Genomic DNA, 22,603 nt, shown 5'->3' with positions numbered 1-22,603 from the left:
GCCTGTGTGCGTGGGCCCTGGGAGTGGAGAAGGGATATGGTGGCGGTCCAGCTGTTCATCCAGCCATTCAAAACTATCAAGAGAGCACCCTCCCGTGCCAGGGACTATTCTAGGTGATGGAACAAAAGCAAAGGAGCCGCCTTTGTGGCACCATGTGGCTTGACTCAACAATAAAGTGGCAGTAAGTTCAAAACCTAGTGTGTTGGGTGCAGAAAAAGCTTAAGTAGGGAAGGATGAGAAATATTAGGAGGGCTGAAATTTTGGACAGGGTAGTCAGGAAAGGTCTCATGAGAAGGTGGTGTGTGTGTAAGACCCCGAAGGCAGAAAAGGACCAGGGGGTGCAAAGGCCTCGGTGTGTCACACAACCAGCCAGGAAGGCAAGGCTCACTGAGCGGGGGGTGGGGGTGACAGGCTGCAGGGAGCAGATGTTGAGATAGGAAGCAGCAGAGCGTGATAAGCAGAGGGATAAAATACTCTGACCTTTTTTTAGCATCAGGTTTACTATGGTATAATGTACATACAATGAAATCCACCCTTTTCAGTTATCCCATTCTATGAACTTTGGTAAATCCATAAAGCCACACATCCACCCCCACAATCGAGTCATGGTATATGGCCCCACTGCCAAAGTCCCTCTGTGCTCCCTTTGTAGCTGACCCCTTGGCCTCCTCTCACCCCGTCCCATCCCTAGTGTGTTTTCTGTCTCGGTCTGTTTTGCCTTCTCCAGAATGCCACACAAACAACGTCATCGGGTGTATTGGCTTTTGAGTAGGACTTCTCCACTCAGCGTGGTGCCTTTGAGATTCAGTCCACGTTGTTGAGTGTATAAGTAGCCTGTTTCTTTTGATTGCGGAGTACTACCTTGTGGTATGGATAGACCCCAATTTGTTTATCCATTCACCAGTTGTGAGCATTTGAGTTGCTTACATTTTGAGGAGATTATGAAATAAAGCTGTGAACATTTGCATATAGGTTTTTGTGCAGATGTATGTTTTCTTTTCTTCCCACTTGGGAGTGGGCTGGCTGGGCCGTACGGTAAGGAACTGCCAAACTAGGATCACAAGAATTCCATATTATGCATTCTCACCAGGACTTAATATTGTCATTTAGAAAAGTACTTTAGTCGTATTAATAACCATGTAGTGTTATCTTACTATGGCTTCATTTTGGATTTCTCCCATCCAAGTACGAACCAGGCCCGACCCTGCTTAGCTTCCGAGATCAGACGAGATCGGGCGCGTTCAGGGTGGTATGGCCGTAGACTTCATTTTGGATTTCTCTAATGATTAATGATATTGAGCATCTTTATAGGTGTTTATTTGCCTTCCATAGATATTTTTTGGTGACATGTCTATTCGAATCCTTTACCCATTTTTATTAGGTTGTTTATTTTCTTATTACTGAGTTGTGACAGACCTTTATCTATTCTGGAAACTGATCCTATATCAGATACATGGTTCAAAAATATCTTCACCAATGCTTTAGCTTTGTCTTTTCATTTTCTTAAATGTCTTTTTGAAGAGCAAAAGTTTTTAATGTTGATAAAGTTCAATTTCTCAATTTTTCTTTTATGGCTCGTGCTTTTTGTGTCTTCAAAAATCTTTGCCAAACTCAAAATTGCCAAAATCTCTCTCCTGTGTTTCCTTCTAGAGGTTTTATAATTTTACATTTTACATTTATGTCTATGATCAATTTCAAGTTAATTTTTGTAGGAGGTAAAAGGTATGTGCTATGGACTGAATTGTGTGCTGCCCCCGTTCACATGCTGAAGCCGGAACCCTCATTGTGACTGTATAAGGCCGAGAAGGAGGCAATTAGGTGAAATGAGGTCAGAAGGGTGGGACCCTGACCCAGAGAGTTAGTGTCCTTATGAGAAGAGACACCAGAAAATTCATTCACTCTCTGTATGCACTCAGGGAAAGACCATGTGAGCACACAGTGAGAAGGTGACCACCCTACAAACCAGGAGAACAGGCCCAGGAATGAAACTTACCTTCCTGGCACCTTGATTTGGACTTTCAGCCTCCAGGCTGTGAGAAATAAATTTCTGTGTTTAAGCCACTCAGTTGTGGTTCTTTGTCATTGGCAGCCCTAGCAGACTAAGACACTAAATGTCAAGATTTTTCCCTTTTCTGGATAGTTGTCTAAATTTTTCAAGTACCATTTGTTGAAAAAATTATCTTTTCTTCATTAATTGCCTTTACTTCATCAAAAATCCATTGGCAATGTAAGTATGAGTCTCTATTGTGTTCCACTGACCCATGTCTCTGTCCTGTCACCAACACGATACACCTCAATTGACGTGCTTTATAGAAAGTCTTTGATTCAGGTAGAGTAAGTTTTCTTTGTTCTCTTTTCAAAACTGTTTGTTATTCAAGTTCTTTTGCTTTTCTAGATACATTTTAGAATTTGTTTGTACATTTCTACCTAAAAACCTGTTGGGATTTTGATTGGGTGAACATTTATTCTATCGATGAATGTGGGAAGAATTGACATCATGACAATATGGAATCTTCCAATGCATGAAGATGATGCAGTGCTTAATTTTTAGATCTTCTTTGCTTCTTTCAATGTTTTGAAATTTGCAACATAGAGATCTCACATATATACTTTTTAGAGTTATCCAACAACAAAGAAGTACTTCATGTTTTTGGTGTGATTTTAATGGAACTTTTTCCCATTTCAATTGTTAATTGCTAATACATAGAAATACATTTGCTTCTTGCACACTGACCTTGTATCCTGTGACCTTGCTCTATACTTGGGGATGGTTTTAGTTCCTTTTTTTAATGGCTTAAAACAACAGAAATTTATTATCTCAGTTCTGGAGGCCAGAAGCTCAAAATCAAGGTGTCCAGCATGACCGTGCCTCCTCCAAATGTTCTAGTGAAGAATTCTTCCTTGCCCGTTTCTAGATGTTGGTGGCTCCCAGCCATCCTTGGCATTCCTTGGCCCGTAGATGCCACCATTTTATTCACTTTTTCTTAGAGTCTTTCAGATTTTCTCCATAGATAATCATGTCAGTTGTGAATACAGGCAGTTTTATTTCTTCCTTTCCAATACCGAGCACACGGAGGTCGCCGAACAGCTCAGCAAGAGCGGCTCCAGCAGCATTGCAGTGGAAACCCACCTGCAGACCGAACAAGAGAGACCAGACAGACAATACAGACCAGTCTCTCAAGGGGTGGTCGCGAGGAGGGGAAGAATAAACATAGGGAAGCCAATGGAGGGAGCAGAAAACCTTTTAAAGATGGGAGAGATCATAGCTTGTTTATATGTTGATACAAAGAATCCAATAGGGAGGAAAAAACTGACAGGGCAAGAAGCAGGGTGCAGAATTTCTGGCATGACATCTGTGGGTAGATGATGAGAACGGGACCTAGAGGGCAAGGGGGGCAGGGTACGGGACTGGCCTTGACTCATCCGCTACAAACGAAATGGCTGAGCTCAAGGGCTCGAGTGCGGCCAGGAGGGTGGTGTGGGGGCAGAGACAGTGCAGATCCCTTCTGGTGGCTCTAATTTTTCTAATTTTCACAGGAGGGTGAAGGTGGAAAGGATACACTGGAGGTTTATTCTCTCCTAGATTTGGCACAGGCTATGCAGTCCTATCAGTTAGCTCAGGAGAGGACCTGACAGGGCCCGGGGTCACTACGGGGAGTGGACAGAAGGCACACAGACGCTGCACCCTGGAAGGGTGCTACCTCATGTGCACCTATGTTCTGCCGTCACATGCTCTGGGTAACCTGGACAGGTCATTTAACCTGCACCTCAGCTCCCGCACATGAAAATGGGATCATTACAAGGCTCAAAGGCAGGGCGGTTATCAGGGGATGAGGTCAGTGCCCAACAGAGGCACTTGCCTCCAGACAAGCCTCCTCACACCCCTTCCCTGCACACCCACCTGGGGGTGGCTCTGGAGTGAGACCGCCCGGTCCTGGCTTGGTGCCCTCCCCAGATGCTGCCTTGCTCACCTGGAGCCAGCTCGATCTCCAGTGCAGTCCGAATGAGGGCCATCAGCGTGGACGTGAAGTGGACGGTCATGTCCTCATTGGAGATGGGCATGTTCATGCGAACCAGGAGCTAGAGACAAGGGGAGCAGGTCAGGGCCAGGCCTACCAGGGTCCCTCCACCACAGGACTACAAGGTGCTGGAGGCCCCTAGAGGCTGGGCTTCACCTCCTGGGGGTGGCTTCTGCAGGCGCCCAGGCAAAGTTGGGTGGCTGGGAGTTTTGCCAGCATTCGCACTCACCCTTGGACCACCGCCCCCCCCCCCCATTGGAGCAGTCCCTCCTTCTCCTAGCTGCGGAAAAATAAAGTCCAGGTAAAGACTGTAGCATAGCACCAAGGCAGAAGCCTGGATCCCTCTGAAAGAACAGGCACATGCTTAGCCAGAAGGACCCCTGCCCAAGGCTGGAATAAGGGGCGTGGGGCCTGGGCTGAAGAGGGAGGGATCTGGGCTGCAGAACAGAGGCTGAGGCACCCTGGGATGGCCCACAGACAGGAGGGAAGACCCCTGTCCTTACAGCTCTGCCCAACGTCATCTCCTCCACCGGCAGCCTGGAGCACTGGACAAGGGGCGGGTTAGCCAAGAGCACAGCTCTGAGCTCCCACTCCCAGGGAGGCATCCCTTCACCCCAGGAAGGCTTCTGCCTCTCACCACCCAGCCAGGGGGCCTGGAAGAGGCAGCCAGCACCTTCCAGTCAGAAGGACCCAGAACAGATGGTACTGCACAGGGCCAGCGTGGAGGCTGGTGGGGAGAGGCTCAGGGCCATTGCACAGGAGTAAAAGTACTTCGGACCAGACTGGGGTCAGTGCCCTGCTGCTTTGCTCCCTGTTTCCCCATCAGGTGAACAGCCCCTTTCCTCTCCTCATTTTTCAAGGACAGAACAGCGGGAGACAGATGTATGTCTGTACCACAGACCTCCGGGTATAGCCAGCAGCTGCCCAGAGCCTGAGGCTCTGAGAACTTAGGTGATGTCCAGGAAGAAAAGTACCCTTGGTGTGTCTGGCACGGTCTCAGCCTGGAAGGTCATCTAGCTGACCAGGTAGAGCCCTAGGGGCACCGTGACCCACCTGTCTTCTCTCACCGCTCTCTTGTCATCTACCATAAGACAGAGCTAGAGAAGGGGGCACAGGGCCCCTCCCCGGGTTGTGCCTGTCCTCTGCCAAGCCCACATCCCATGACACAGCAGCCTCTCTTCCCCTCTAGGGAGGGACCCCAGCCCAGCCCCCAGTGTCTGGGCCCTAGATCCAATCCTCGGCCTAGTAGAGACTGGGTGGCTAGAGACACGAGCCCAGACTCTGCCCCCCTGAATGCTGGCAAAGCCCCACCTGGCACATCCAATCGCGGTCCCAGGACCTCACACATCACCTTTGTGATGCACACCAGGAAAATCGGCTTTCCAGAGCACAGCGTCCCTGTAGACCAGCACCGATGGCAGGAGGAGAGGCAGAGGGATTCCTCTCCAGGGAAGTCAGAGAGTTGGGTACCAGCCTGAAGGAGGAGCAAGCAGGTGATTTCCAAGAGAAGAGAGCTCTGTCCAGGGCACCTTCACCAGAGGCTCTCCTCTGCCTGTCCAGGCCCTAGAAGGGCAGGGATCTCAGGAAGCAGCAGCAGGACAAGGCCAGGGTAAACAGACAGGCATCTCTGCCCTGGGCCTAGGACCTCCTGGTCATAGCACTCTGAGCATCTCCTGGACCCTCCCCAGCTCCCCAAGCCCATCCATTCCTACCCACCCTGAGGCCTCCCCTGGTCTATTCATGACCAGAACCTTGGAACTGGCCAGCACAGCTGGGGAGGGGCCCTAAAGGCTAGCCCATCAGAGCCCTGCATGCCCAGCCTGGCCCCAGGTATCAGTGTGGACAGAACTCTCCTTCTTGGGAACAAAGCTACAGTCTTGCATGCAGGCCTCAGGTAGGTGCAACATGCATGCCAGGCAGGGGAGGGCTGAGGAGGACAGCAGAGGCATCTGCCGATGGCCTGAAGGAGCCACTTAGCTTCCAAAGGCTGTGCTGAGCCAGGTGACAGAGGGAGGCCCAGATTGAGAGCACAGAGACAGACAGCACGGACAGAACCAGAGAGAGGAAAGCTCTGCTGGGAAGCTCGCTCAGAGAGAGGGCGGTGGCAGAGAGGCTCCAGACACATGCTGGTGGAGCCGCACGATTCAGGCTGGCTCTGTTTTCTGGGAGCAATGGGAGCTGCAGGAGGGCTCTCGGTGCGGGGTGATGGGTGGGGGGTGGTGCTGGAGGGATGGGAGGTGCCTACACACCAAAGGGCACATGGGGCAGGTGGGAGCAGGCTTGGGGCTGGGCCATGTGACCTGCTCGCCCCCCAAGGAGGGAGGTCTGGAGATGTCCTTCAGTTTACCCCCTCCTTGCCGCTCAGCCTCCTGGGCTCCTCAGCGATGGAGGGAGGGGGCGTGGGACTACCTGTCCTTACCCTGCAGCAGTCTCTGAAGCCCCAGGAATGACAGCAGAACGCCTCTCCCTGGCATCTTTTCCTTCTTAATGCCACAGTGCCTCCTTCCCGCTGTGGAACTTACAAAGCCCTGGGGATGCTGCCTCCCCAGGCTGACAGCAGCCCAGACCTGGGGAAGTTCTGCATGTGCGGAGCTGAGTGGGGGTTCCTCAGAAGTGCCAGAGGCCCTGCAGGCCCCTATTACCCCAGGCTCAGACCCAAAGGGCTGGATACCTCCACCCTCATCAGGTGCTTATGGGACAGAGAAGCTGAGTGCGGTCCTGAGCCCGGAACAAAAACAGCTTCTGTCTGAAAGGTGGTCTGTCCCCTCATTTCTGGGAAAGAGAAGGAAAGGAAAAAAGGCAGGTGGAGGGCTCTGGCTCCGTCTTCCTGAGCCTCTCAGGGGCTCTCAAGGGGGCAGACCTGCGGGCACAAGGGGCAGGTGCAGACACCATCATGGTATCTGTGTCCCTCTGTCTGGGAAGGTAGAGGACATGGTTGGAGCAGAGAAAAGGAAGAAACAGTGAGACAGCAGAGCGGCAGACAGACAGACGGACAAGCCCCGAGAGGAGACGGGAGACCAGCCCCAGCACAGCCAGCCTCGGGGTGCAGGGTCGGGGTCTACCTTGTATGCAACTCGGGCACGGCATTTCTCCCCCAGCCCCAGGGGTGGGGACATGTGTTTCAGCATCTCAAACATGTCATTGTAACTGATGCGCCCGCTGGAGACCCGGCCCAGGGAGGCAGAGGCAGGGTGGGGTCCACAGGAAGGGGTGCGGCGGGAGGGGGCCGGGGGGAGGAAGCAGACAAGAAAACAGATCCAGTTAACCAGCGTCCGATTACACGCCAAAAGTCAAAATATGTAAAATGAGGGACTTCTCTGCTTGACCCGATCCCCTCCTTGCCCCTCCCAGCCTCACCTCCACACTCCAGCCCCACGCAGGGCAGCGGGCAGGGGTGACATCTGAGCTAATGAACATGGAGGGATGAGGAAGGGCTGCATCGGGGCGGCTTTGGGTTGTCAACTTCTGATTTTACACTTTTAGAAACCACAGATAATGCCAAATCAGAAGAGCTGCTTCACCATGCCGGGAGAGCCGGCAGACAGAATTACGTGACTGATGAGGCCGGCCCGAGAACCACGGCAGAATCATACCTTTCCGTCACGCTCAATTTGCTTCCAAGTTAGCCTAGAGGCTAAAGAAGTGGAGAAAACTCTACAACAAGCCAGAAAACTAGAGCTGGGGGAGCCCCGAGGCTCTAGAGACAAACTTGACCGGTGAGTCCTGCTCCAAGCCCAGAGACACCCTAGGCCGCCCAGGGCGGGGCTGCTGCTGGGAGTCAGGGCTGGGCAGGAAATGGGAGATGGGGGGGTGGAGGGGGCAGGGGCGTGGTGGGCAGCTGGGGTGGGGTGTGGCTTGGAGCCACTCTTGCACCCTCCTGTCCACACCAGGGACAGGGCTGGCCCCAACACACGGGACAAGGCTGCAGATCCAGGGAGGTGTCTGGGGGCCGATGACTGTCTTCCGAGGTAGACAGGCCACCAGGCCTGCAGCCTCACCTCCACCCCTGGGGACACCTGCCTATGGGACCTGCTTGGGGTCCCAGAGACGAGGTCGGGTTCAGGCCACCCAGGAGAGAAAGGTAACAGCTTTTTCCTGGCAGGCACAGCTGCCCCAGGGCCTGGCCCTCCTCTCAGGGTTCCCAGCCTTGGCTGAGTGGATCGATCCAGAGGTGAAGCAGGAGGGCCCGTCTTTGGGCCTCCACTGCCTCTGTCCTCGCCTCCCTCGGGGACCAGAAGCCCCTCGGTTGTCAGGCTCTTCAGACTGGGAGGGGCCGCTCCTCCTGGCCTGCTTGTGCCCATGCGCTCCTCCTCTGGGGCCCTTGGCCTCCAGCCTGTCTGACCATTAGCCCACCCTGCAGAGCCTGGAGGCAAAGCCGGGAAAGACAGCTGCTTCCTCGGGCACAGGCAGGGCCTGGCCCCCAGCTCCCACCCAGCAGCCGACCCCTGCCCTCCAGGCCCAGCCAGCAAGCTTCGTGTGCACCGCCTCAGAAGGCTGCCTCTCCCCAGCCAGCGGGAGGGGTCGGGAGATCAGATGGGGCACCAGAGCGTCCAGGAGGTTGGGGGGCGGGGCGGGGCAGGGCAGGAGGAAAGAGAGGTGAGGTGTCCTCATTCCCAAACCAGGCAGGGAGTGTGCGCTGTGTTTGCATTTCGGGCAGGGAAGGGTATGTCCCATGGAGGCTCTGAGTTGCAAACCTTGTAGGCCAACCTACGAGGGCAGTTCTTCCCTAAGCCGACGGGTGGCGCAATACAACGCAACAAACTGTACGTATCCTTACAATGAACCGGGCAAGTGGAAAGGAAATGTCACAGGTTATGGCAACCAAGACACGATGAGCCCGTCCCGCCCGCCCACCCAGCCTGCGACAGGAAGAGGAGCCGGGCGGCTGGACGGGCAGCTCCCTGCAGGGAATCCTGGGGCTCAGAAAGCCCCGGGAGGCAGGGCAATCCCAAGACCATTTCCAGAGCCTGACGCGGGCAGGAGGCACACCATACAGAACCAGTGCTGGCCCCTGTCGCAAGCCCCCACTGTGCACGCACTGCAACCACTGGTCCGCCTCCCCCCGGGGTCTTGTTCGCCCACCCTCTCTGGCAGCCCCTGCTCTCGCTCCCTGAGTTCTGGAGACCCCACGCCTGGCTCTCCTGACCGTCTCTACCTCCTGCATCTCCTGGAGTCTGCTGGCCCGGCTAAGGACCCCCTAGTCCCAGGGTGGGCACCCTGGCCAACACCGACGTTTCTCTTTCCTGTCCAGTCAGCTCCAAGTCATTTCTGCAAAAGAGGGAAGAAAGAGGAAGCCCCACTTTGGCCTCACCCAAGGTGCTTGCTACCTCACTGGACCTAAAGGATCATGACGAAGGGTCTGGAAGCATGGTGAAGCCCCCAGCCCCAATAATCACCCAACCCAATTCACAGCCTGTTCTCTGGCTCATCTTCTCTCTTCCACCATCGAATCCCTCACACGGCACCAGATGGAAAGTGGGGGCACCATACTGTCACTGCAATGCAAAAAACTGTCCTCGCTGTCTGTAAAGCAAAGTCAAAGCTCCTTGTTTATCCCAAATTTCAAGACCTTCTCAACCTGTCCCAGCCGCCCTTCCAGCCCCTTTGCAATGCGTTCTCTTCTCCATCAGACACAATCAGACCCCCTTCCCTTCAGCCCCGGCCCCAACCTCTTCTCTGGAGCTCAATCCATCCTGCCCTCTTCCGTTTGGCTCAAATGCCACCTCCTCTGACTCACCGGCCAGATGGGGTTTCTCCCTCCTCAAACACCCCGGGCTCACACTATGGCTCCTCTGTTCTCCCACAGTCCCGTTCGACTCAGCATCCCGAGAGCACGTGCTTCCTTCGCCCCTTCCCCTGCCCCTGCCAGTGGTCCCATTCCTGCCCCTGACCCAGATCCTGTCCCTGCTCCTGCCCTGGATCCTGCACCTGCCACTACTGCTGACCCTGTCCCTCCCCTTGCCCCTGCCCCTGCTCTTACCTCTGTCCCTGCCCCTGTCCCTGCCCCTATCCTGAGCCCTGCCCCTACTCCTGCTCCTGCAGGGCTCCCACAGCCACATCCAGAGCCCACAGCCCTGCAGGGAGAGCTCCTTGTACAATCACCCGTAGTTCCATCGCCTGAACCCGAGACCCCGCCCGATTGTTTCATCCCCTCCCCCTGTGTTCTTTCTCTCTGGTACATATTAACTGTTATTATATCCTTCCATGTCCTATATACTGTTTATTATTTGTTTTAAATAAAATTACTTGTTTTCAATTGAACATGTCATGAGCACTAAGTACATGCCCAACGCTGTGCCACCACACCCCAGAACATTGCTGCAGAATATCTCCTTCCCCATAAGGGTCCCCAAACCAGAAACCCTCCCTGCCCATTTCTCCCCCAGCCCAGACCCCGGCAACCCCTAAGCTGCTTTCTCTCCCTGTTCTTTTACCTGTTCTGGATGTTTCTGTAAGTGGAATCACGCAGTAGGGGCCTTTGTGTCTGCCCACCTATTTTCAAAGGGGATTCGTTTTCTTCTGCATCTGTTAGAAAATTTCCCTTATTTGATATTGAAATCTCTGATGGATTACTGATCAGATGTTATCACAGAGGCCACTTTAGGAATTATGGGCACAATCTCAGGGCCGAGACCCCTGGTCCTGCTGGGACACCACAGCCTGACCCCAGACAGGACAGGGCTGGTTCCTCCTGTGACCCACACAGAAACCAGGGAAATGCAGAAAGCTGGAAGACACACCACAAAGGGCAAAAGCATTGCTCACAACCCAAGGCCAAAGAAAGGGTTCACCTGACTCTGGTCCAAACCACGCTCCAAGTCACTGGGTTCCACCGGGATGGAGACCAAACACACACAAGTCCAAGGCGGAAGGATAGGCACGCAGGGAATATGTGTCAGAGATGCGGGAGCTCCTGGGGAAGGCCTCCGGCAAAGGAAACCCTATGGAGGCAGCGCTGGTCACCCTCAGACTGGCAGGTGTCTGGTCTGGGGGCCAGCAGCCCTGGGGAGAACATGAGGAAGTAGAGGTCCCCTGGAGAGAAGGGTGACGGGCACCCCTGTCTGGGAGAACAGTGAGCAGCACCCATCCCAGGCCACAGGTGCACCCATCCTCAGCCTCGGACTCAGCCCCGGAAACTCTGCCTCGGTTTTTCACACATGTATTGTCAGGAGTGTTCATCACAGCAGTGCTGGAGAGAGCAGGGAATGGAACAGCACTAATGCCCAAGGAGATGGATGGGATCCACGGTCCCAGTTCTCATGACAGAATGCCCTGCAGCTACTGTCCCAGTGTCATCCGGGGCACAGGATCTGGGAAGCCCCTCCTGAGACCCACCCCTCCTGCCACCCTGCCCCTGGGAACATTGAGAATTGTTTGAGGAGGAGGGGGAGAGGATCCAGGATGACAGCGGGTCCAAGCAGAAGGAAGGTCAGCACTGGGAGGACAGATGGACGTGCCCTGAGCCACCATCCAGGGCCCGGGCTGTGATGCCCTCGGACCTCACCCCAAATAAGGACTCCTGACTTATGGACCCAGCTTCTGTGGTTTTACTCCCTCCCTCATTCATTCTCTCCCTCATTCATTCCCCACCTCCAACCCTCCCTCCCCCTCCCTCCCTCCCTCCCTCCCTCCTTCCTCCCTCATTCAGCAGAGGATCTGGGGTCCCTGCTGTGTATTGAGCACTGGGGCTTCATCAGTGAGCGCCCCCCAAACCACATGGTCACGTCCACTGTGGGAGGTGATGGGGGCAGTCCTCAGGGCTAGCACTGGTGATGAGCACCAGGAATCTGCTCCTGAAAACACCGGCCAGTTGCACAAAGAATGGAGAGACCCATGCTTAGCACTTCCTCTAGAAAAATCTAGTCCTGAAAAGTGATGAAAAGTAAGTATATCCTAGACTTCATGCGATGTGAGTTCTAATGGAAGGTACCTACTGATTCCTAGAACCAACAAAGAGTAAATCATCCAGTGTCGACTGGGGTGTTGTGACCCAACTTTTCTAGTATATGTGCTGCCGAAGCGAGCACGTGACCCAACTTTTCTGACCAAATGACACGTTTCAGCCAACATCTCCAGGGCCTCTGGTTTTCCCAAGGGTCTCTGCGATTCTCTGATCCTTCCATCAACCTCCTTGGGAAGCTCTGTCCTGTCGTCTTCCTTGTCTCCTGCCTCTTCTGGGACCCTTCCGTGGCCTCCCCGCCAGGGCCACCCCCACCAGGACTCCCTGTGCCCCCTGGCCTGACGCCCACATCCCACGCTGGGTCCTGTGAGTCCGGTGCTTTTTGCAAGGACTGTGTGCTCCCTCTGGGGTCACTTGGCATCTCCCTTGCAGTGGCCTGCATCTTCCTGTGCTGGGTCTCCTCTGAGCAGTCTGTGAGGCCGGACTGTACCCATGTCACGGGCATGGAAGCGAGAGTCCAGAAGGTCCAGATGACCTGCTCCCAGTCCCAGCGTGTGGAGCCTGGGTCAAGGATGTTCCGCGAGCAGAGGAAGACTTGGGCCCAGGGAGACTGAGGGAGGACATGTCACAGTGAGCCTGCAGGAGGAGAGTGAGCCCTGTGGGGACTTGGCTCTCAGGCCTGCTGGGAGACCGCATCTCACCCACAGCAGCTCTGTCCCCAGGGCTGGAGGGTGTCAGGGTAGCCACCCTCCGAGGCTCTAGGCTGACAGTGACTGGCAGGAGAGGAGGTGCACCTGATGCAGGAGAGAACCCTCAGGCAGAGAGGAGGGGGCAGGTGCTTCCCCAGCAGCTAGAGGAACTCGGGGTAGCCACCCTCCTGGGGTGCAGGATGGCAGTGGCCGGCAGGGGAGGAGGCACCTGGTGCAGGAGAGAGCCCTCAGGCAGAGAGGAGGGGATAGGCTCTCCCCCAGCAGCAGGTGCACTGGGGCAGGCTGAGGGGGCATCCGTGGACAGCAGTGCCTGCAGCTGGGGTCTCCACACAGACCCCCTCCTCAGGCTCAGCACAAGCTTGTCTGGATGGCCTTTGTCCCCCAAATACAAAGTCTGGCCCAGGACCCTCCTCAAGCCCCGACTCCCAATCCTTTGACCTCAGCTCAAGTGACAAGAAATGGCCAATAGTTTAGGTGGGGTTGGGTGCACAGAGACATTTGCTTTTCTGGCCCATGCTGTAACATTGCTGGCATTTTAAAGATCTCAGGGCTTTGATTCAAAAATGGTAGGATGCCGGGGTCCCCAGACAGCTTTCTGGAAACCTGCCTCTGGGCCTTGCAGCCCTCCCATCCCACCAGTTCTGCTCAGAATCCCTCCAGGTCACAGACCCACAGTCTTGGCTCCTCAGATGGCCCGGACGATGCACCTTCAAAAAGTGATCCCGGTGGGGCAGCAGGACACACTGCGGATTCCAGCAAATCCACCTCCCAGAAATTGAGGGTACTGCTGGACGAGCTGTCTGAAAACAGCCATGTCAGGGTTCCAGGAAGATACCAGAGGCACAGGAGTAACTGAGGAGCATCTGAAGGTCAGGTAGGGGCAGTCAGAGCTTCCAGACCCTTCTTCCCTAAAGCTCCTCATTCCTCAGCTTTTCTTCCGGTGATTCTGCCTGGTTTCTATTTGCCCCAACTGTTATCCATTGCCTTAGGCAGCAGAGACTCACGTATGCCTTTAAATGTTTTGGACATTGAATGTCCTCCAGTAGCCACTTCACTGCTGGGAGAGTTGGTAGCACACAAGAAGTCCCAGAGGACTCCAAGGGTCTGGACTTGGTGTTTCACTCTCCTGAGATGGGGACACCTGTGGGAGGTGCAGGTGGTCAGCTGGGGGAGGGGGGCAGGCACCTGACGTGGACAGATGGGGTATAGGTGAGGCCCGAGGCCCCCGGGGTATGTGCCTGGCATCCGGACTGAACAGGTCTTCAAAGCTGCAGACTGGCTGGGATCATCTTCAGGCTGAGGAGGAAGGTGAGGGGAGCAGAGGGGTGGCTGGGGCATTGGCATGCCCATGCAAGCAGTGCTGGGCTCCACAGTTTCCCTCAAGGGGACAGAAGTAGGAATCTGCTCTGACGGCTCCGCTCAAGGCAGCACCCCCTGATGGAGAGGGGGGCAGCCCCTCGTGAGTTCCAGATGTCCTGGTGATTCTTGGGCACAGCCACAAATCTCAGCTTCTTCATGACCCAGGGAATGATGGGGGGCCAGCCCAGCAGCCTCGGGTCCCACAGATCCTCCAGGGGACAGCCCAGCAGCCGCGGGTCCCACAGGTCCTCGAGGGGAGGGTCCTGCATGGGCTCTGGGGGCAGCCCCTCATGAGTTCTGTGTGTCCTGGTGATTCTTGGGCATGGCCCGAATCTCAGCTTCTTCATGACAGAGGCCAGCCCAGCAGCCGCGGGTCCCACAGGTCCTTCAGGGGACAGCCCAATAGCCGCGGATCCCATAGCTCCTCCGGGGACAGCCCCTCATGAGTTCTGGGTGTCCTGGTGATTCTTGGGCACAGCCATGGATCTCAGCTTCTTCATGACCTGGGGAATGATGGGGGGGCCAGCCCAGCAGCCGGGGGTCCCACAGGTCCTCTGGGGACAGCACCTTGGTGGGCCTGTGGTCCAGCAGGTACCTGTTCGGGTGGCTCTTAACGGGCCACATGGCCTCAATCCCACTGGCCCAGTTGACCCATCGCCTGGTGACAGGCCGAGGTCAGTCGGGGAACCTCCACCACCAATCCCCCATAAAGGCCCCCATGTAGTAAAAGTTGCCCTGGTCGCTGGGGATGTGGGTCTGGGACTGTGGCCAGCACGCGTAGCTAAAGTCCTCATGGGCTGCCCAGTAGAAACCGGGGTGTGGGGTGCCAAAGAGGGTGCACAGGATCTCCATGCCCACATGGTCCCAGAACTTCATTCCCACATCCACGTCCACGAACACGAGGTCTTCCACGTCAGAGGAAGCGCTGCTCGCGGAAGCGGCCGATCATCGCTCTGTGCCGCATGGACACATCTTGCCAGTGCAGAACGCCGCAGACCTTGAGGACCACCACCCTCCGGCCCTCCCAGAGTGGCACACGGGGCCCGGCAGCCAGCTGATTGGTGAAAACCTAGTAGGTGACCCTGTGCCCCACCATGAAGTGCTTCTCTGCCGTCTGCAGGAACAGCTCCAGGAAGACCACGTATCCACAGGGGCAGTGGACAGGGCAGGCAGAGGGTCACTGCCAGAGGCTGGCAGCAGGACACCAGAGTTGGGGGCCATGGACGTGTGCACCTTCGTCAAGGGGGCAGGCCCCGGGCTGCTTTAAGCAACAGCCACCTCCTGACCTTCTTGAGTGAATCCGCCAGCAGGACCTCCCTAATGTCTGCTCCCAGAGATGGGGGCCATCAGCACCCCATCTTCCAAAGGGGAGCCTGAGGCTTTGGAGGCTGGAAACCCATGCAGCCCCACAGTAAGCATGCTGGAGCCAGGAACACTCGCCCTGTGCTGAGCTCCTGGGCAAACCCTGCAGGTGCCCTCCACTGGCCGCCCCCCCTGCAGATCCCGTCCCCACCTTCCAGGAAGGAAGCACCTTTGGGCACAGCCCTCATTTCTATGTCTTACAGAGCAGCTAGAATCAGCAGGGCCGGCCACCTGTCCCACTTTGCTTTGAGTGGGCTGCCGCTGGCCCCCGCAGACCTGTCTCCACTTCCTGTAGGGTCCTCCCTGGAAGGCTACTGGGCATCCTGCTGACAAGGTGCTCAGTAAGCCACTGGTATTCCTAGGAGGGGTCACCCTCAAACTCTGCCAAATCAGGAATCAGGTCCAGCCCGTGGACAGGGAAAGCAAAAGACGACACCAGGAAGAAGAGGAGGCTTGCTTAGGCCCCAGGCTCGAATCCAAGGGTGTAAGCTTCCAGGTCCACGTCTACATCTCCCTGGCCCCAAAAGGTTGGAAGTCTTGTCCAGCCACGTCCCATGGCTGGTCCCCCTTTAAGGGTACTACCTGCTCCCCCCTGTGAGGACAGCAGCTCCCCCATTATCAGCAAGTGTGCTGAGCCCCTCTGAGACTGATGTTTTTGTGCAGACGCTAAGGCTACTTCCCTGTGCCTGCCCCATACCCAGCAGGTTAGTAAATCGCTCACATAGGGAAGGCGGGCACTACATTTAAATAGGGGATAAGCACACTCAACATGAGTCAGGTCACCAGAGGGCAAGTCCAGACCCAGCCAATGGGGGAACAAGCCAGATATGAAGCAGGGGATAGAAGAGTGATCCTGGCAGAGGGCACAGCAAAAGCAAAGGCTTGTAGTCAGGCCCAGGGCACATGTGGGACGACCACACACTTGGGTGGCCCACAGAAGGGTGGGCCGTGGTGGAAGAGGTGAGGCTGGAGAGGACGGGCAGGAGGGGAGCAGACCACAGAGAGGCCCAAAGGTTATGTTCTGAAAATATCACTCTAGTTACCAGAGGAGAATGGGTTCTGTGCAGCAGAGGACAGGGAGACCCTAACCCTAACCCTAATCCCTAACTCCTAACCCTAGCCCTAACCACTATTACCAACCCCACAAAATCAGCAAAATACATTCCTGTACCTTTCTTAAAATAGATGTAAGAAGCCAGATCAGAAGAATTGCAAAACCAAGAGCTCATAAATAGACTGCGCACCCTAAGCAAGTGGCTCTGCACAAACACCTCAAAGTTCTTCAATAGAGGGAAACAAGCAATGTTATAGAGCACAATGAATTTTTAAATAAAAACATGTGGTCATATTAATTCATGTAGAAAATGTTCTAACCAAAGTCCAATGTCTGTTGCTGATATAAATACTCATGAAATCAGGAATAAGGAGTAATTTTCTCATTAAATCTCTAGCAAACACCATGCTCAAGTCTGAAGATGGACAGCTCTACTCTGAAATCAGGAACAAGGACAGGTTGCTGGTTTTCACCTGTTGCTCAATATTGGACTGAAAGTTCTACCCAGAAGGATAAGCCAAGAAAGAAGGCATCCACATGTGAAAGGAAACGCTAGAACTCTGTCTATTCAGAGACCAGGGATGACATCATCTTATATGGAGCTTCCTAAAGAATCAACAAAGAATGATTACAGCCAGTTACCTAATTCAGCACAGTTACAGGACAAAATATCAATACACAAAAATCTCTCTTATTTGTATACACTAGCAATGAATCATCCAAAAAGCCTTAAAAACGAAGGGGGCTCTGACACAGGCGACACCATGCATGAAGCGGGAAGTCATCACGCTGAGCGACATCAGCCAGTCACAGAAGGACAGACGCCCTGTGGTCCCACTTACATGAAGTGTCCTGAGACACACAGTAGAATGTGGCTGCAGGGGCCGAGGGGAAGGGGGACGGGGAGCTGGGGTCTCCCGCAGACAGAGCCGCCCTCGGGGAGACGGAAGAAGTTCTGGAGAACGACGTGCCCCCGTGGGACCCCAGCTACGGCCGGGAACTGCGCACCGGACACGTTCTGAGGGGTCACTGTGACTATGTTTAGTCCCAGTGAACACGGGAATGAGGGACCGATGCAGGCCACAACGGGGACGGCCACTGAAAACAGCCCCACTGACAGAAGCCAGACAGAAAAGGCCACTCCAATTGGGGCCATCTGTGCTCCTTCAGTCCCTAAGGGTTGTGCGAATAAGGGAAAGTGTCGGGAGCAGTTCCAGAAAAAGAAAACTGGATCCGAATGGAAAGGACGCGTCAGCCCGTGGGGCAGGTGGCGACAGCGGAAGTGGGCCCGTGGTCTGGGTTATAACGTGGGCACCGCGATGATTTCCTCAGTCAGGGTTCTGTGGTGGTTCCGCGGGACAGTGTCCCCGTCGGGGGTAACACGCCCTGAAGCACCCCGCGTGCAGTGGTAAATGTGGTAAGGAGACGACAGCCGGGGTCTGAGTGTGGAGATAAAGCGTATTTGCGCTGCGGTGACAGGTTGACCGCGCTTTGAAATCACCGCAGAGTCCACGACTCCTCAAACCGCCACGGCGGCACCAGGTCACGGAAGCAGAGACGACACCAGACTGTGACGGAGGCCGCGCCCTCCCAGACCCGGTTCCCCCACCGCGGAGAGCCCACCGGCCCTTGAAGGAGGCCACGTGGTAGCGAGAGACTCGCGGGAGGATTCAATCAGCAGCCCCCGTGTCTCGGGTGCAGCAGAAGCAGTGGGATCTGGAATTCCCATTTTCCACAACCCTCCCCCAAAACCTGGTTAGAACTGTGAAAATGCAAGACCGGCACCTCAGGAACGTGGACTGGGGACGCCAGCAGGGAGGCCGGAGCGGGGAGCCCGCCGCTCAGGGTCAGTGACGGGAACGGCCGTCAGTCACAGGCCCGGGGTCGGAAGCCTCCACAGGAGGCGCCCATCAGTCACAGGCCCCAAAGGGGAAGACGCAGGTGTCCGCTCCTCCAGGAACTCCACGCTCCCTGCAGCTCAGGGGGGCAAGCCGCCGTCACCGCGAAGCCTGCTTCTCTCCGGCGGACTTCCCGTCGGAACAGCGCTGCCCGCTTCCTCCTCCTTCTGCACCACACACTGACCGCTGACAGACCTGTTCTCTGACCCCGAGAGACAGCGCCCTCAGGCGTCGAGGTGACACCCGGAGACGGGCAGACACCCCCCACAGGCGTCGAGGTGACACACGGAGACGGGCAGACACCCCCCTCAGGCGTCGAGGTGACACACGGAGACGGGCAGACCCCCCCACAGGCGTCGAGGTGACACACGGAGACGGGCAGACACCCCCCACAGGCGTCGAGGTGACACACGGAGACGGGCAGACACCCCCCTCAGGCGTCGAGGTGACACCCGGAGACGGGCAGACAGCGCCCTCAGGCGTCGAGGTGACACACGGAGACGGGCAGACACCCCCTTCAGGCGTCGAGGTGACACCCGGAGACGGGCAGACAGCGCCCTCAGGCGTCGAGGTGACACACGGAGACGGGCAGACAGCGCCCTCAGGCGTCGAGGTGACACACGGAGACGGGCAGACACCCCCCTCAGGCGTCGAGGTGACACACGGAGACGGGCTGACACCCCCTTCAGGCGTCGAGGTGACACCCGGAGACGGGCAGACACCCTCCACAGGCGTCGAGGTGACACACGGAGACGGGCAGACAGCGCCCTCAGGCGTCGAGGTGACACCCGGAGACGGGCAGACACCCCCTTCAGGCGTCGAGGTGACACCCGGAGACGGGCAGACAGCGCCCTCAGGCGTCGAGGTGACACCCGGAGACGGGCAGACACCCCCTCAGGCGTCGAGGTGACACCCGGAGACGGGCAGACCCCCCGCGCTCAGGGGAGAGCGGACGCCGCGAACTCGCCTACCCCCCCCGGCCGCCCGCGGAGTCCGCGCCGCGCCACCGAACTTCCCGGACGGAACCGACAGCCCTGACGCGGTGCGGACGCGGGGAGGAGCCCGCGGGGCCGGGGCCCGGGGGCACGAACAACTCGGCGGCGGCTCCCGGACCGCAGACCGCGGGAGCAGCCCCAGGAACCGAAGCCGGGTGCGCGTGGACACGGACGCGCGGACCCCAGAGCGGATCCGAGCCCGGAGAGGGGAGCCCCGGCCGCCCGGCGCACGGCCCCGCGGGACCCCACGGCCGCCCCACCGTCTACACAGCGCGCCCTTCCTCCGCGGCGGCCTGTGCGCACGCACCCCCTCAGCAGTCCCCGCTCGGGCGGCTTCTCCTCACCTCCTCCTCCGGGGGTGGGTCCTGAGGAGACTGGGCTCCTGTCGGTGTGGACGCGGACCCACATCGTCCGCAGCGGGTTCTGTCAGCATGGACATGGCCCCACGGCCTCCACAGCGGGTCCTGAGGAGGCGGAACACCTGTCAGTGCAGGCGGAAAGGAGGCCGGCTGACAGAGCGTGCCTCCCTCGGGTCTGGGAGCAGGGCCCGGGCGCCCCCTGCGGGCGGTGGGGGCAGAGTGCAGAACTCACTGGGCTTCCTCCAGTCGGACTGAATCCGTTAACTTTTGGAATTTCAAACTGAAACGGAGCCCAGTAACCCCTGACTTCTCCAGAAATACTTAAGGAACAATTATTTGGAAACAGTATGCCATACAATGCAATGCAATGAAATATAGGCACAAACTTTACAACTGACACCAAAATTCACTAAAAATTGCAGATAAATTTAAAGGGCAAAACTACTGAAATATCAAAAAGAAAATATAAAATCTGCATGACCTTGGGTGTGGTGATGAGTTTTAACACAACGCCAAAACCAGTCCACAAAAGAAAAAAGCTGATAACATGAACTTTATAAAATTAAAACTACTCTGTGAAAGACCTTGCTCAGAGAACCAAAAGACAAGCCCACATCCTGGGAGAAAATATTTGCAAAACTACACATCTGGTAATGGATTTGTATTCAAAATATACAAAGAACTCTCAGAAAACTCTCAGACTTCAACAAACAGAAAACATACAACCTCAAGGAAAATGGGTAAAAATCTGAACAGACATTTGGCCTAAGAAGATATACGGATAGTAAATAAGCATACAAAAATATGCTCTCCATCATCTACCATTAGGAAATTACAAATTGTACACACCTATTAACTGCTAAACTCCAAAAATAAATAAATAAATAAATAAATAAATAAATAAATAAATAAATAAATAAATGACAGTATCAATTGTTGGAGGATATGGAATGAGAGGAGATCTCCTTCACTGGGGGAATGCATATACAGGCACTTTGGAAGTGAAAATTAGTAAAGGGAAACCTCACTAAAATGGAGTCTGGGAAGGTTCCATCAGGGAGGGTCTCACACCTACCACTCTACATCAATTGCAGACCCAACAGGAAGACATAGACCTTGCCCAGTATGTACCATTTTACTATCCCAGAAGGAAGAAGAAAGGTTTCCTCCTCCCAGGCAACAGCTCAGCCAATAAGAAGGCACTACACTTTGAGCCCCCAGTTTACTCCAGTGGACTTTCGGTTTATGACAGCCCCTCCCAACTTCCCGCTTTCCTCTCTAAAAGAGCAATAATCCTCTGCCTTGTTCAGTGTACTTGCCTTTTGTTTTGTCTAAGCTTGCTTGTCCTGGATTGAAATTCTCAACTATTCCCAAATAAACCCATTTTTGCTGGTAAAATAATTGTCAATTTCATTTTTAAAGTTAACAAAGACAGTTTGACATTTTTTTCCTCAAAGCTAAACAAGTCTCACCTTCGGATCCAACCATCATCACACTTTAGCTGTTTAGATAACTGATTTGGAAAACTGTTTCCAAACAAAAACTCGCATTCAGCTATACATAGCAGCTCTATTCATAATGGCTAAAATCCTAAAGAAATCAGGATGTCCTTCAACAGAGGAATCCATAATCAAACTGTGGTGCATCCACGTGAAGGAAGCAGAATACTCCACTTCAGAATATGGCTCTTTGGCACAAGAATTACTTGGGCCTGATTAATATTAAGAAAGCAGACAGGGGCGCCTGGGTGGCTCAGTCAGATAAGCGGCTGACTTCAGCTCAGGTCATGATCCCAGGGCACGTGTGCACTCTCTCTCTGACAAATAAATAAAAAAATCTTAAAAGAAAGGAAAGGAAGAAAAGAAAGAAGAAAGAAAGAAAGAAAGAAAGAAAGAAAGAAAGAAAGAAAGAAAGAAAGAAAGAAAGAAAGAAAGAAAGAAAGAAAGAAAGAAAGAAAGAAAGAAAAAGAAAGAAAGAGAAAGAAAGAAAAAGAAACAGCAAAGGAGACTCTGAAAACCAAGTAGAAGTTGTCCTGTACTAAGCAAAATTTACATTTATAAAAGAAATCTCCATCTGTAAGGGTATCTCCCTCTCTGCACCAGAAATGGAAGGATGACTAAATCTCAAGAAACTCTTATTAGTGGACAAGGCCTGAACTTAAACCTGCACAACAACCTTATCCTTATATGCTGTCCTTGGTCTGATAACCTCCCTTAACTGGACTTCTCACCACCCAAAACCTTTGTCGTTAGCTGAAGATGGTATTTAAAGTGATTACTTGGGCCATTTCAGGGAGCTAATCAGTTTTCCTGAGTATCTCCCATGTACACAAGTTGTATACATGTTATTAAACTTCATTTTTCTCCTGTTCATCTTTCATTTTTAGAAGTGGTCTCAGCCAAGAACCTAGAAGAGTAAAGGAAAAATTATTTTTAGTCACCTATATATGCAATGCAATACTATTCAGCAGTAGAAAGGAATGAAACATCAACCCCTACAAAGAAATGGATGAATCTTACACGTATCTTGCTAAGTAAAAGAATCCAGTCTGAAGAGACTACACACTATATGGAACTATTTATAGGACATTCTGGAAAAGGCAAAACTACAGAGATGATAAACGGATCATGGGGTTAGGGTTTGAGGTATTCCATATGATATTTTAGTGATGAATACCTGCCACCATGCATTTGTCAAAACGCAGAGATTTTTTTTAGCCTGAGGAGTACATCATAATTATTCAAATTGAATTATTTAGGATGTGGGATTGTCACAGGATGGAATGCAGAATGTGACAAATAATCTAACTGTATTAGAAATGTATGGAAAAACTCACTGTAGGTGGTGGGGCACCAGGTTCGGAAATGAATGGAACGTGTAGACTGAAGTCATATAAACAGTGGACTCTATTTTATAAAGTTCTTTCCCATGATGGTAGTAGCCAATG

General features: G+C 54.2%; 1 protein-coding gene and 1 pseudogene across 1 annotated transcript in view; both read right to left on the bottom strand.

Annotated features, from left to right (window-relative positions):
* Positions 1-19,779, bottom strand: part of LOC114204003 (voltage-dependent N-type calcium channel subunit alpha-1B-like) — a 28,724-nt gene extending 8,945 nt beyond the window's left edge. Inside the window, exons 1-2 of the mRNA XM_088026874.1 lie at positions 19,642-19,779; positions 3,972-4,080 (exon numbers count right to left, since the gene is read on the bottom strand). Coding sequence (XP_087883000.1) covers positions 3,972-4,068 — 97 coding nt within the window. The 5' untranslated portion in view covers positions 4,069-4,080; positions 19,642-19,779. The remainder of the gene's footprint in view (positions 1-3,971; positions 4,081-19,641) is intronic.
* Positions 9,206-15,138, bottom strand: LOC148163623 (histo-blood group ABO system transferase pseudogene; annotated as a pseudogene).
* Positions 19,780-22,603: the final 2,824 nt, after the last annotated feature.

Source organism: Eumetopias jubatus, unplaced genomic scaffold (assembly GCF_037043125.1).
Source record: "Eumetopias jubatus isolate StellerSeaLion01/CBP00866 unplaced genomic scaffold, mEumJub1_p1.0 scaffold_9, whole genome shotgun sequence".
NCBI classification, from domain to species: Eukaryota; Metazoa; Chordata; class Mammalia; order Carnivora; family Otariidae; genus Eumetopias; species Eumetopias jubatus.
Note: the sequence above shows the minus strand (reverse complement) of the source record. Positions and strands in the feature narration are given on the sequence as shown.